Source organism: Agelaius phoeniceus, chromosome 18 (assembly GCF_051311805.1).
Source record: "Agelaius phoeniceus isolate bAgePho1 chromosome 18, bAgePho1.hap1, whole genome shotgun sequence".
Classification (NCBI taxonomy): domain Eukaryota; kingdom Metazoa; phylum Chordata; class Aves; order Passeriformes; family Icteridae; genus Agelaius; species Agelaius phoeniceus.
In genome coordinates, this window is record NC_135282.1 from 6,898,197 (window position 1) to 6,912,803 (window position 14,607).

Sequence of the window (14,607 nt, forward strand, 5' to 3'; positions counted from 1 at the left end):
CTGGAGGCAACGACAAGAAACAAGAATTACAGCCTGTTACAAATTGAGGAAAGAACTGCTTCCTATTTAAGATCTCAAAAAAAACCCTTACTGCAAAGAAGGCCTTGATTTATAGGATAGATGTTTCTGGTCACTGCGTGCATGTCCTGGGGCTGAGAAGGAAGGGATGGCACAGGGATGGATGTCCAAGCAGGCATTTTCCAGCCACCCAAACCCACAGTTCTCTCACTCCACTGCAGATCGGAGAAGGGGAGGATGGCACAGGGATGGATGTCCAAGCAGGCAGTTTCCAGCCACCCAAACCCACGGGTTTCAGTGGCTGGAAACTGCACTGGAGATCTTACTGGAAACTGCACTGGAGATCTCACTGCACTGGAGATCTTACCAAAATTTTACCTGTGAAGTGCCTGTATGTCAGCATAACACACATCAATTCCCAGTGTGTGTGTGTGTGCCTCTGACTGTCACACACCCAGAGGATGAAGGTCAGTACTGCTCATTTCAAAGGAGCTGTTGGCCTCCAGAGCACTCCCCAGCACCTTGGGGGTGCAGGAAGGTGCCGCTCCTGTGAGCCTGGGAGGCATCCCCGGAGGTGAGGCTGGATCTCTGGGCTGTGACCCCAGACATGAGGCTGGATCTCTGGGCTGTGACCCCAGACATGAGGCTGGATCTCTGGGCTGTGACCCCAGACATGAGGCTGGATCTCTGGGGCGTGTTCCCAGACATGAGGCTGGATCTCTGGGGCGTGCTCCCAGACATGAGGCTGGATCTCTGGGGCGTGCTCCCAGACACACCTGGCTCGGCAGTGTCGGGGAGGAGAGCCGGGCGGGCGCGGGCGGCGGGCGGGGCCGGGCGAGTGCGAGCCCCGATGATGTTTTCTGCTGTGATGACTCATGGTGTTCTCTCTTGTCTTTAGATACCAGCCTGTTGATATCATTCAACCAACCAATCATGTATTGCCAGCCTCATTCGGGGATTCTGATTGGTACTTTGTCACAGGCATCTCTCTTACCTCCACCAATGAGTCCTCACGTAGAAAACCACCACAGCATGACCTGCAGAAACAGGGAATGCCAGGTGAATATTGACTCTTTCTCCTCCGTCTTTGTGGTACTCACAGGCCCACGGGCCTCTGTGTCTTTTTTTTTTCTCTCTCTCTCTCCTCTAGATCACGAACTGCTCAGGCAAGAGCTGAACAACCGGTTTTTGGTTCAGAGTTCGGACCGGGCCGCTGCCTCACTTGGCCCGGTGCCGCTGCTGAGAGCGGAGTTTCACCAGCACCAACACACGCATCAGCACCAACACACCCACCAGCACACATTCACTCCTTTTCCATCCAGCTTGCCCCAGACGCCGCTCATGCCGCCCTCTGCACCTCCCATGGTGCGTACCCCAGCCCAAAATGTGAGGATAAGTAGAGCATCTCTGGTCAAAAAGCCTAACCCGCTCTTGTCAAACAAAACCCAGCCCTCTTCATTTCAGCCAGGGGTGCTGTCCCTGCCCTTCCCACCTGGAGGCCAGCACTCCCAGAGGGACCCCTTTCCACCCAGAGCCCCCACACCAAGCTCCTGGTCCCCCGTGCTGCTACCCATGAGCAGATACAGCACCCACGAGACAAGTCCAGAATCCCTTTATTTTCCTTTTTGTGTGTCCTGCTGTGTATTTCTATTCCCCCTTTCCCAGAGCCAGCTGCCTTGACACATCAAAAGATGACACCAACCAGGATGGGTGGCTTCCAGCCCCAAACACTGTCTCCACAACTGCTGGGTGCAGGGCAGACCGTGCTGGCTTACCCAGAGCTCTCACCACAATGCAGCATCTCATCTGATACCAGTTCTGTCCCTCTTCCTCCTAATACCTGATCTGTATTGATTTAGGCATTTTATTACTTGATTACATCAACAAGCACTAATTTGTGTGTGGCTGGTTCTGCTGGGAGAGATCCTCCTGGCCATGTAATAACCATTTGGTCATTGAATTTGCTTCTAACACAATGGGACTTTGCTGCAGCTGTTACAAAATTGTTAGGGATCTGCTACAAATGGATTTTGTCAGTACTTTAAAATGCACTCTCTCCCCATTTCTGGCAATTACTTTGTGAGATTGAAAGCACAAGATTGAGCTTTTTTCCCCCTCTCAGTTTCACACTGTGTCCAAAATGCAGAAACAACCCTGTTTAAGGCTAGCAAAAGCAGCCTTTGGGAAGAACTACTAAGGACTCAAGGAGCCTAATGTTTCCCACTTCTCTTTCCCACTGCTGACTGCTCAATGACATTATTGGGTTGTAATCTCCTTAGCAGCAAGACAATTAAAAGCAATATCATCCACCCAAAATCCAGCCCCAGGTGTTTGCTCAGTGCACTTGTGTGTAAACACCTTCCCTTCTTTGCTTGGTCTGTGTAAAACAATCCTGAATCTTTTCTCAGAAGTCTCCTGTGTTATTTAAGAACCATGATACCCAAGCTTGTGAACAGCTCCCTCTCCTCCCACCCATGCCCACTGATGACAGCCTTCAGAAAAAAAACAACTTGCAAGGCTCTTTTGTTATATTTCACTCACATCTTATATTCCACTAGATCAGGTCTGCTAATCCTAACACCAGAGAAAAGTGTTGAAATTACAGCTGCATGTGTTTGGTAATTTACGGTATTTACACTGGAGGGGACATGGCTCCAGTAATAACTGTAATTAATGAAATTACAAATCTACTCTCCTGCACATAGAGGAGCGTGAAACAGCAGCTGACTTGCCAAATAAGCAGCTTTTCCTGGGGTCCTACAGCTCCCTTCCCTGCCTTCCTTCCCATTCCCTCCTCCCCAGCAGAATGTACATACTGTTCAGAAATGCAATGTGTATGTGCTTTGAGTTTTCTTCCAAGATGGTGCAGGGCAAACAGGGCACAGACTACAGACATGGAGGTGTTAAAACCCCATGCTGAAATGGAAAAAGTTTACAGTCCCCTTTTCCCTGGGGAGCAAATGGGAAACTCTCTCTGGGGAACTCTCCCTTTGCAGGGGAGGGCAAATATATCGATATTTGTGTATCTAAAGTCATTCAGCCCTTTCCCAAAGAATTTTGGTGCTTACAGGAACCCAGGAGACTGGGAATTGGAATTGGCAGCCCCACAGTAGATGCTGGGGTCTAATGGAAAATATTTCTTAACTCTAGTCTGTGATCTAGTTCAGCGATCCAGGGGCAGATCCCAGTTGTGGGCCTGGAGCTGAACTTCCCTGTGTTTCACTGAGCTGCATTATCAGGACTGCTCTCTTCCCAGGGCAGGAGCCTGGTCATGCAGTGCCTGAGACAGGGTCTGCAGTGAGCCTTGGCAGAGCCCAGCGTGGCCTGGGGGCTCCTCTCTGTTATCCTGGGAAATCAGTCACATCCCAGTGAGCGAGTATGGAATAACCAGTCAGTTCTGCTCTGTTAAAAGCTTACACACGGGCCATGATTATTTGTCTATGTTGAAATCCTGATGTGTCTGCTCCTGCCAAAACCAAACTCACCTGTTTCCTTTTTTTTTTTTCTCTTTTCTTTCCAGTTTGACAAGTACGCTCCCAAATTAGACAACCCTTACTTTCGACATTCCAACGTGAGTGCTCACCTTCCTCCTTGGTTTCTTTGTTAATGGTTCTGCTTGCTCTTCTTTTGCTTGTTTTCAATTGATGAGTAGTGTTTTGATCCATTCATTTCTAAAGCTCTTTTTTCTGTCCTGATTTTTTTTATGTTTTTAAGGTACCAAGTTTTCTTTGGGCTTTTTTTTTTTTCTTTTTTTTTTTTTTTTTTAATTCTCTGTCTCCTGCATTTTTGCTGCTGCGGCTCTGTATGGCTGTGCCTGGGATGGCAGGGAATGCGCAGGAATTGCTCAGTCAGTGGTCACTGCAGTACCTTTGCAGCTGGTGCTTCTCCCAGTGCAGCAGCCCGGAGTGCATGGCTCTTTCACAAGGTTTTGCTCAGGTCACAGGAGTAAGTCAGACTGGTGGTTTCTTCCTGGTGCTCCCCACTGCTCCAAAGCACAAAAAAAAAAAAAACCTACATGTTTTGGGACTTGTAAAACTGCTGTGTGTGCTCAGGAGAGGCCTAAGCAAAATTTCACCCAGCCTACACAACTACAAGGTGGTGTGCATGTTGCCTGTGGTTAGAGTGCAGTGCAGCATCTTGTGGTTCCTTTTGCTTTAAAAATTAAAGGAGGTCACATTTCAAAACAGGATCGATTTGTTTGCAACAGCAGAAAAATGCAAAGTTAATGGAAAGTGAACATAAACCCTAAATTATGCTCTGTGCTTCCTGCAATAGTCCACAATTTTTAAAGGCACACTCATTCAGCACTATCTAGAAAATTTATCAGATGAGTGCATTTTTCAAGTTTTGGCTTTGCTCTTAAAAATTTTGAAAGCAAATTTATCGTGTATTTTCACTGTGGCACTTGTTCAGCACAGTACTATTTTTGTATGTGCCAGGCTTGGCACCTACCTCCATTATTGTTCAAGTCATCCTGTGACATAAGCATCTCTTTTTCTTTTGTAGTTCTTTCCAACCTATCCTCCAGCAATGCCTGGAATGCCACCCATGCTTCCACATTCAGGTCCCTTTGGGTCACTTCAGGGAGCATTTCAACCGAAGGTACAAACTTCTTCTTCTGAAGGCTTTGTTCTTTTGCTGGGAGAGAAACTGTGTTCAGAGTCTTGTCTCTGGTGATTTTGCAGCACATGATTTGAATAGCAGAAGTGCAGCACAGGGTTGGAAAGGATCACCCCGCAGAACTGTGAGCATCCTCTGCACAAAGCAGCCAACACTTTAGCAGAAATTTTCTCTTGGCACTGCAGATCCTTCCTTGGAAAGGATGTAGTGGCTCACTTGGGAGGTCTGCTGAAACTGGAGGAGAAGCATACAGTGAAGTGCATTATTTTGATTGAAATATTTACAGCTCACAATAGACTGATGAGTCCCAAATCATTTTATAAATCTAATGGTCTGAGATTGCAAAAGATAAACTGTGTTTATTCCCAGAAAAAACAATGAGAATTTGACTGCACAAGTGTGGGAACAATAGGGAGAGACTGCTGGAAATGGGTAGAGCAATTTGAAGGAGCTGAATTTTTATTCCCAGCTCAAACACTGTCTGACCTTGGGCAAGTTGCTTAAACCTTCTGTTCCTCAGCTTCCTCATCTATAAAGTTATCTTGCAGTGGGTTTTATAAGGGTTGATTAATGCCTGCAAGCTTCTTTGAGATAATGTGTTTGAAAGGTGCACTGCAGCTGTAACATGTCATTACAACTAGCCCTGATTGGCATTTGGAAATGTTGCCATCATAACCCCCATTTTTTGGCAAATTCTGTGGTGTGCACTGCTTTTTTTCCCCTCCCAGATATGTTCTTTTTATTAACTATTTTTAAATGTACCAAAACTGTTAAATCTCTCCAAACAAGAAATAATGGATTGTATCTATATAGCATTTGTTTGAAAACGGAGCACATATACCCCATTTGTAAGGTGACATGTTCAGCTTCCTCAGATGCTGTGATTTTAGAGATTTCTTATCTGGAACTGCATTTTCATAGAACTCTGCTACTGTATAAGAAGTCTTGAAGGTGCAGCACTGCAGCCAGGCCATTCCTGTTGGCATTTGGAAGGTGATTTCCATATCCACACCAGGCAGGTCTGAGGGATGTGCTTCCCTCAGCAGTCTCACTGATGTCAGTGGAAGCCAGTAATTAGCAACTGCAATTAAGGCCTTTTGCAACCTGCCCCCTTAACTTAATGCTTTTAATGGAAGCCAGATGATTTCCTCAGTGCCCACTGAATCCTTGACGTTAGTTTGTTTTAGGGATACATTACAAATAGCAAAGTCTCTAAAACAGTAAATGTTTTAGGGATGCATTACAAATAGCAAAGTCTCTAAAATGGCTTTGTTCAGAGGCAGTGTTGTATGTGGTGGCTGCAGGCCTGGAGAAGGAGCAGTTCATGGAAGCAGAGGGACCATGAGGGACAGAGCATGGCCATCCCTTGATGGAGTTTGTCTACCAGTGTTAATTGTTGTTACTCTTGCAAGGGATGACAGGGAATCCCTACAGACCCTGAGTAGTCAGGGTGGGAACTTGATTTTCCAAGAAAAGGAGCTGCAGGAATAAGGTGGAATTGGACAAGTTTTGCTCACATGCAGCCAGGGCTGTTTTGCCATGAGGCTCCTTCCTGCTCATGAAGAGCTGCTGCCACACCAATGGCACATTCTTCTCCTTTCCATCTTCACTGTAAAATACCATTAGGCCAAGGAGCAGCTACATAGTGAGAAGGAAAAAGTGAGCACAGATCCTTTACATTTTTAAGCAGTTCCTAGTGCTGCTATAACTACCTTTTAATTCATTTTAGGTACATCCAACACTTGCTAGCTTGTGTTTCAGTAGTGCAAGATCACTCTGGTTCCATGGTTAATCGCTGAGATCATTTGATTTTTGCACAGTGCAGTATTTACATACAATCTAACATCTGAAAAAGAGAGGGATAGGTTGAAAAATGTATCTGCTGCTTTGGCACGTTACTTTCCAGTTTCCCAGAGGAGGCAGAGCCGAACTCTAGGCAAAGCTGCTCCAGTCATGGTTACTGCATCGTTCTTCCGTGGTCTCTCCCTCCCAAGCTGTTTGGTGAAAGCCTGCATAATCACTACAGACCTGATGATTTGGCTTTAGCACTCTGACTCCTGCACTTCTTGCTTTCCACAGCAGAGATCTTGGTTTTGTTTTTCCCCTTCCCATGTCATTTGCCTACAGCTGTGCGTGTGAGTCCACTGCACATAAATCCAGGCTGACGGTAAATTTCTCAGTGAGTTTCCTGAAGGCCATTTCTCACAAGCTAAGAACTTGAAAAGGTCAGAAGTATTCAGTTCACTTTGCTGGAGGAAGCATTCATGTCTTTCTCCAGGGGACAAAGGGACAGGATGACACCATACTATTAACATGTTGTGATCTTTAAGCTCTTGCCTGTATGAAAGCTGTAACTTATTTGCCACCTTATATCTACCTCAGCTGTCAGAGAGACCCTGAGAGCTCTGATCTGCCTGGGGAATGCATTGACTTACCTACACACACACACACACACACACACACACACATGAGAATTCACTTTTCAATGAGTCTGGAAGTTACATAGCCTTAGACAAGCTAAAACCTACCTTCCCTCCTACACCCAGGATTATACTCATGCCTCGAACTGTTTGAAATCTGCTATAATTTGACCTAAAACATGAGTGAAATAATCTCTTGGGGAATGAGGTTTGACCCCTCTGCACTCAGCTGTGTGGAGGCACCAGGTGCAGTTGCTCTGGGAGTGGGAGATGGATGAATGCCAGAGTGAGGAGATGGACGAGTTCTTGGGGATCATTAGGACAGGACAACAGGTGGGATCCATAGGAGGAGGAGGAGGAGCAGGGATTCCTTCAATGAGGTGTTTAATTCTTGCTGGAAAATGATGGGGTAAACAATGCAAAGCTGTAAAAGACCCACAGGCACCTTCTAAGGTTTCTCATTTTTGCCTTGTTGGAGTAGATAGATGGGCTGTTGCTGGTTCAGGCATTGTGTTACCTGGCCCCAGTCAGAGAGGGGCCATGGTCCAGTGTGTGGAATATGGGACTGGGATGCTCAAGTTATTCTGTTCCTGTCTGCTGCCTGGAACATGGAGGGAGTCAGGCCACCTCTCTTGTTCTCTCTCCTACCTCCTGCCTGTTTTGTCTAAGGAATAAGCTTGGGGGGCAGGGACTGTCTCTTCCCATGCACATGCACAGCAAACGGGGTGTGATCTCAGCGGGGCTTAGGGGTGCTACTGGAACACTGTTACTGCTGCTCAATAATAATAAATGACATGGTGGTTAAATGCTGTTGGCTGTCAGTAAGAGATAACATTTAGCACTAATGTAGCAATATGCGTGCTCAAAGCACAGTGCAAACATGGACTAATTAATGCTGTTAACATCAGATAGAGATGTTAAATGTACCACTGGTGTGATACAGTATTATTCACGCTCTCTTCTTGTCTTTCAGACTTCAAACCCTATCGATGTAGCAGGTAGACCAGGCACAGTCCACCATACGCTGCTGCAGAAGACTCCAGGGGTAGGCAACAATAAATAAACTTCTTTTCAGCTTATCTGGGTGTACAGTAAACACAGTGATTGCTGATAAAAAACAAGAGTAGGCTGGTGAGCAAATTGGCCTTCTAGACTGGGAACATGCAGTGAGGAGAGAAGTTGTCTTTTTCTGGTGAGACAGCAATCTCCCCCAGTCATGAATTCAAATTCTTCTTTCAAAAGTCAGAGGAAAATGGGGCAGGAAACCCCTTCAATGTCTTTCCTCTAGGTATTGCTTGGAGAGTACTCTCATGCACTCCATTTCAGAATAATTACAAGGTTCAGAAAAGCACTGGCACTGTTCAGCTGCTGGCCTGAAGCTGCTTTGTTTATCATAAATTTCTGCTGAGCTTGGTTCAAGGAATGAAAGAGAAGTTTTAAACCTTCTTTAAGCCTTTTAGGTTTCCCATGTCACAGGGGACTTCTCTGGAACGTTGCTTTCTAAATGCTTTTACTTGTTCAGAGGAAGGAAGTTCCCCACCTTTCTGTATATTGGCTAGTTTTAGAAAGACTGATTGTTTTATTTCTGCTTTTTCCATAGGTGTCAGACCCTTATAGGCCTCCAGTAAGAGTAAGTAAGGTTTGTGGGGGATTTTATATACATATTTTTACACAGACACTTGGAATATTGTGCATGTGCTTTTGAAATTTAACATGTCCAGTAGAAAATCTCATGCTCATCTTTTACTTGAAGCAAAATGTCAGTTAGCTCTCTGCCACTTCTGATTAATAACATTTAGGTTGAGTCCCGGCCTTATTTTGCATCCATTTATGTGCATTAATAGTTCACAGTATGAAATGAGGGTCACAGAAATAAATGACTGTGAGCATGGGCAGACATTCACCAGTGAACAGATTCGTGTTGGCTTGGGTCAGTGTGCTGATGTTCCACATAAGCAGTGGAACAGTGAGTACCACGGCTCAGCTGAAAACAGGGACTTGTTCAGCTGTGGCCCTGCTCATCCTGGGGATTGTTTGTCCCTTCCCTTTCCCTCCCCAAAAGCCAGTAGCCATAATAACCACGCATGACTTAGCCTGCAGTGCAGCAGGGGTGAATGAACAGGGCTCTTTTCAGAAACAGAACTCTCAGCCATTAGTTGCTTTCTCTTAAGCATGGCATACTGTTCTTTGCTGCCATTCATTTCAGTTTGGGAAGGGGGGAGTGCAAGTAGGAAAGAACAAGGCAGGATCCTAGATGTCCATGAGATGGGGAAGATATCCCACATTCTTCCTGTTTCCTTCTTAATTTAAACATCATCTGCTGCAGTACAGCAGAAAATGTTGATCACCCATTGTGCCGTTTTAGTAATCAGCCTTTCTCATTGCTTAGCTGCCTGGTTGACAGTAAGGGAAATGAAATGTTCTATCTGATGTAGATTGCTAACGTATAAATTAATCTAAATTCTTGTGCTTTCCACTGCAGAAGCCCGGGAAGTGGTGTGCGGTTCATGTACAGATCGCCTGGCAGATCTACCATCACCAGCAAAAGATAAAGGTAATTCAGATGGTTTCTGGAACACAGCCAGGTCTTTTAGCTTACAGATTGTATTTGAGTGAGTAATGGGCAGGAAGCAGTTACTGTGGTGATTCTCAAGCTTGCCTGTATTGATTAACTAATACTTACACTCCTTTAACATTTATTGTAGCAACTGTAAAGTTTATCTGAGGGCAGAGGAGCTGGGTGGAAGGGTGTACAGCCAGAAAGGGGGGAAGAAAGTGAGGGACAGAGTAATTTTCCCCAAGTCAATCTTTTCTTTTTTTTTTTTTTCACAAAGCATGCACATTTAATGTCGCTTCCCTTCTGCATTAGTACCTCCTGTGGAGGAGGTAATGAAATGGCCAATGCAGTGAAGAACATTACAGAGCAGAGAGCAGCAGAGTAGATTGATAACATCAGTGTTAGAGATTGTGGGGCTTCCTGTGCTGCTGTGATGGTGGGCAGAGGGAGGGGGTTTAGCACTCAAGAGGTAACAGGATGTAGGTACCCTGGAGTGCTGTTGCAGGCTTTAGACTCCCTATGGCAGGTAGAATAGCTGATAAAGGGACTTCTGTAGATTTTATTTTTTCACAGCTCCTAGAATAGTTTTTTTGTCCCATTAATGAAGTCTATTCTCTGCTTAAGTAGGTGCCTCTGAAGGGGGTGTATGTCCATATATTTTTATAAGCAAATACATAATCATTAAGCTATTCATAGGCTTCTATGACTAAGGTGCAGTTCTGGCCATGCTCACTTCTACAGGGCAAGGATAAAAACAGTCTCTGGAGGAGCCTCATAGCTCCCTTCATCCTTTGCCCCTTGCCTGCCCACTGAGCTGTCCTGGCTGCAGGAAGGGCACAGCATGGGCATGTCTCTCTCAAACTGGAGAGGCAGAACAGACAAGCCCATCACCCAGCTCTCGAGGCTTCTGTCAGTCACTCTGTGCCTGCAGAGTATTTTTGTCAGGCTGAGAGCACTGGCTGCTCCTGCGGCGCCGTGCCCTCGGTGTGTCTGTTCCTGCTGCAGCCTGTGCTGGGGGCTGAGGGCTCCCTGCTGACCTCAGCCTGGCGTGGGGCAGGCAGCTGGGAGGGTTGGGGTGGCCCTGCAGAGCCTGGCAGAGCCCGGCCACGGCTGCGCTGCGTGAGCGGGGACGCCGCTGTCGCTGTCACCAACGCTCCTGGCAGGGCGAGGGAGGAATGAGCCTTAACTCCCTCTCTTGTTTTCCCATAAAAAAGGAAGTGTGTAATGAGATTGGTTTTATATCATTTGACAGCAAATGCAGCTGGATCCCCACAAGCTAGAGATAGGTGGTAAACTTGACCTGTTCAGCAGACCTCCCGCCCCTGGAGTGTTTCCAGGCTTCCATTATCCACAAGATCTTGCCAGGCCTCTGTTTTCTACCACAGGTAAGGGAAGATCATTCCTTTTTTATTAAAAACAAACCAAAACAAACAAGAAACAGTCAGTGTATGTCATGCATGACTTTGCAGTTACATATGCCTCAAAAACAGAAGCAAGGTTGGTTCAAGGGGTGCAGAGACTCTGCTGTGTCCAGGGCTCTGCCACCACCTCCAGAGCAGGATCCTCTGCACATCACTGAGCTGCAGCAGTTGGCCCACACTCCTGTGTGCAGCTAGTTCTTATATGCCTGATTACTAGGCTATAGAATGATTTTTTAAAAGTGATTTTGACAAAACACTTGAAAATGTTTCCATTGCACAGGATTGGAAGTGGCCCCAGTCTCTTTCTTGCTTTTGTATTTGTCATGTTATTCTTCTCAGCTCCTCCACTCACCAAGTTTCTGTTTGTTTTCTGAAAACAAGGGGTTTTTATAAAAGGAAAACTTCAATAACAGCACTGAAAATATCACAGAAGGTGTATTTGTCAAGTGTTTGTTTTTTAAATAGAAAATTCCTCTATGTGTTACAAAGTTAAGCAAAGTCCAGGGCTTAAAATGGTATATTGAATTTACAAAGAGCCCCAAAGAATTAAATACAATTTACACTGATCAATTGTTTTCCAATTTGTTGGAGAAGTAATTACAATTACACAATTACCAAAGGACAGTAACCTTCACTGTGTTGTTCTGGATGGCTGTGACCATGGGAGACTGCAGCTCTCCCATTCTGGTCTAGGATACCAGCGTGGATTCATGTGGACATCTGTCTACCAAATGCTAAATGTTGTTCTTATTCTCAAACTTAACTTTCTTCTCAACTTCTTCACATTTTCTCTCTGTGTTTGAGAGGCCGAAGTCTGCATTCTGAATGAGCTGCACCAATTGATGAGATGTAACTTAGCTCTTTATGTATGTAATTAATTGGAAAATAATGACATTTTCTTCCCTAATGTTACTCTGGTTTTATGATGCAATATTGCACAATCACCTTAATTCAGTGCAGACATGGTCATATTCAGCCTTGGTTCAACCCTGTGGAAATTAATGACTTTAGTTTTGAACCCAGTCCCAAAAATGACAGAAAAGCAACAGATGACAATTGAGCTGAAATTTCTCTAAGAATTGAGTTTCAAATGCCAAATAGCCTTCAGGAACTCCACCAGGGCTTCAGTCTGTCTTTCTGCTCTGTCTGTGGATGGAAATTCTTAAGCATCAAATGCACACTTCTAGCACATGTAATCAGTGCTGGTACCAGCTCTCCATTGTAGGGCACTACCCTGTATTTTGGTCTCTGTAAAGGTGTTTTGATAGTACAAGGTTAAGATACTTATTGCATCTCCTTGGATGCATAAGCACTGCTTATTTACAAACCTCTGGCTGTTTTCCTCTGGCAGATGTTTCCTTATCACTGTCCTGTGCTGTCATTACAAGAATCTTATTTCATATCTGGTTTTGCTACTGTAGGCTGTTCTGGACAGAATTACCCTAACAGACAGAAAAGCACCAGTCCAGTTGGTATCTGGAGTTTTTTCCCTTAAAAGATGCAAGCATGGCTTGCTTTTCATTTGTAAAAGCAAGAGGGAAAATAGTATGAAATAGAAACATTAAAGAAGGCAAACTAATAGAAAACTTTCAGTAGAGAGAAGCAACCTTATAACAACTTGTCTGTGAGTATATTAATCACAAGAGCCATCACACAGTAAATCCAGGTAAAGAGTGCTGTCAGTGTGAGCAAACACTGCAGCTGGAATACGTGGAGGAATAAAGCTTTTACTCTGGAATATCTGAGGCATTCTTTTCACCTTACTGAGCACGTGTGCAGTTGGTGTGAATCATTGGTTCTGCTGCATTGCCTGGTTACTGGGGGAGACATAAGTTATCTTAGGGCCACCTGTCTCCAGGAGGGATGCTGGGCTGCCTGGCAGACAGTCTATTTAATAACAGCCTGACAGCCTGCAATGCTGCTCCTGGCTTCCTCCAGAGGATTTTTTATTATCAGCCCATGTAGTGGAGTTTGTAAGCCGTCTCCTTTGAAGAAATCTCCCATCCATTATACACCTTCTGAAATCTTAAAGGATTAGGAAGATGACAGTCTCCATCCGTCTTGAAGCATTGGAGCAGTCAGAATGTTTATAGAGAGGTACTGGATGGGTCTCGTTGCCGTGGTCTCTCTTAAGTTTCTTCAACTCATTTTCTGGCTGCTTGGGTTTGAGGTGCCCAAGCTGGTGAGGGACACAGAGCTCTGTCTCCCTCTCAGGTTTCACAGTTTGCTCATGTTCTGGACACAGGAGTGTGTTTCACATCAGGGCTGGGCTCTGTCTCCAAGGAAGGCCAGGTCAGGGGCTGACCAGTGACAGCTGACACCAGCGCTTCTCACTCTGAGGTTGTGAGCCCGTTCAGATTCACATATGCCTGCCTGCAGAGGAAGAAAATCTCTCATTTTCTGCTCTGAAAGGAGAGCAGAGTTTCCTGCATGAGCCTGGTCCACCTTGAAATACAGGGCAGACCTGCTTGTTTCACCCCTTCCTTCCCATCTCCTCAGCCTGGTGTAATCCAGCATGCTCAGCAGTGGTGTTCTTTCCCACGAGGAGGTGAGGCACCATGGCAATGAGCAGTGTCTAGGAAAGGGAAAAAATACCAGGGGGAGCCTGTGGATGCAGAGACAGATGTGAGAGCGTAGCTGGAGCTCTCATGGGAGAAGCATGATTGATGTTCCCTGTGTGCCTGTCATTAACTGGTGTTTCATACAGACTAATCAGTCACCTCTGAGCACCTTCTGGCTGGGCCCATAACCTGGGCTGGCCCTTTTTCATGTCAACATGGAGTAATGACTGAAAATGTCAGACAAAGAGCTTGGCTTCCCTGTTACTGCAGGTGAGCAGCAGCTCTCAGTGCAAGCTCTGCTCCTGCCCCCAGTGCCGTGTTAGACTCCTTGGTAGGGCTCTCAGGGAGATCCATGCTGCACACTCAGCCAAGGTTTGGGGTCTTCCCCTGCCTTTGTTGTTTCAATGTGGCCTTTGCATCCAGCTCTTGAACGTGATGGCCAGGAGCTCTGTGTATACCAGGAGTCACTTGCCCCTGAACTAAAAAGGGCCCTTGTTCTCACAGGTGCGACGCATCCAGCCACCACCCCTTTTGGTCCCTCACCTCACCACAGCAGTTTCCTGCCTACAAACCACTTGGCAGGTAAGTGTAAGTAGCCCTGCCTTCACCTCTGTACCTCTGCCCCCTTCCTGGCTCTCAGTGTGGTCCTGCACCAGGGGAGGGAAAGGCTCAAACTGCCTGAGGATGCCAAAGCTGGCCAGCTTCTCATCCCTGCCAGCTCCCAGCACATGCCCTCACTGCCCCCCAAAGGAGAGGGCAGTGCAGAGCTGTCACATCTGTCCCTGCTGGGGCACTGCACTGCAGCCAAAATGTGACCTGTAGAGTCCTGTGCTCCTGAATGTGCCTGAAGAAATGGGGGAAATTTATGCAAAGATACCTCAGACAAGCCTCAGCTTAAAATGGGCTCCTCCTGTACCATTTTCCACCTATGAAAGGTCTTGACTATGTTGTGTAAAAGAGTTCAGGGAACAGTTCCTGGCAAGTAGATGTTCTGCACATTTTGCCAGACT

The 14,607-nt window shown here is 46.0% G+C and overlaps 1 protein-coding gene across 16 annotated transcripts in view; it reads left to right on the forward strand.

The window, feature by feature from the left end:
• The window catches only part of FBRSL1 (fibrosin like 1), a 502,275-nt gene that overhangs the window by 480,290 nt on the left and 7,378 nt on the right, over positions 1–14,607 (forward strand). For 6 of the 16 annotated variants that reach the window (XM_077187591.1, XM_077187584.1, XM_077187588.1 and 3 more), the window contains 8 exons: positions 1,169–1,404; positions 3,539–3,589; positions 4,525–4,620; positions 8,032–8,103; positions 8,659–8,697; positions 9,541–9,612; positions 10,868–11,000; positions 14,102–14,179. In XM_077187591.1, the coding sequence (XP_077043706.1) occupies positions 1,169–1,404; positions 3,539–3,589; positions 4,525–4,620; positions 8,032–8,103; positions 8,659–8,697; positions 9,541–9,612; positions 10,868–11,000; positions 14,102–14,179 (777 nt within the window). Of the gene's footprint in view, positions 1–916; positions 1,405–3,538; positions 3,590–4,524; positions 4,621–8,031; positions 8,104–8,658; positions 8,698–9,540; positions 9,613–10,867; positions 11,001–14,101; positions 14,180–14,607 lie in introns of all 16 variants that reach the window. The other 10 variants (XM_077187583.1, XM_077187589.1, XM_077187585.1 and 7 more) reach the window with 10 other exon arrangements.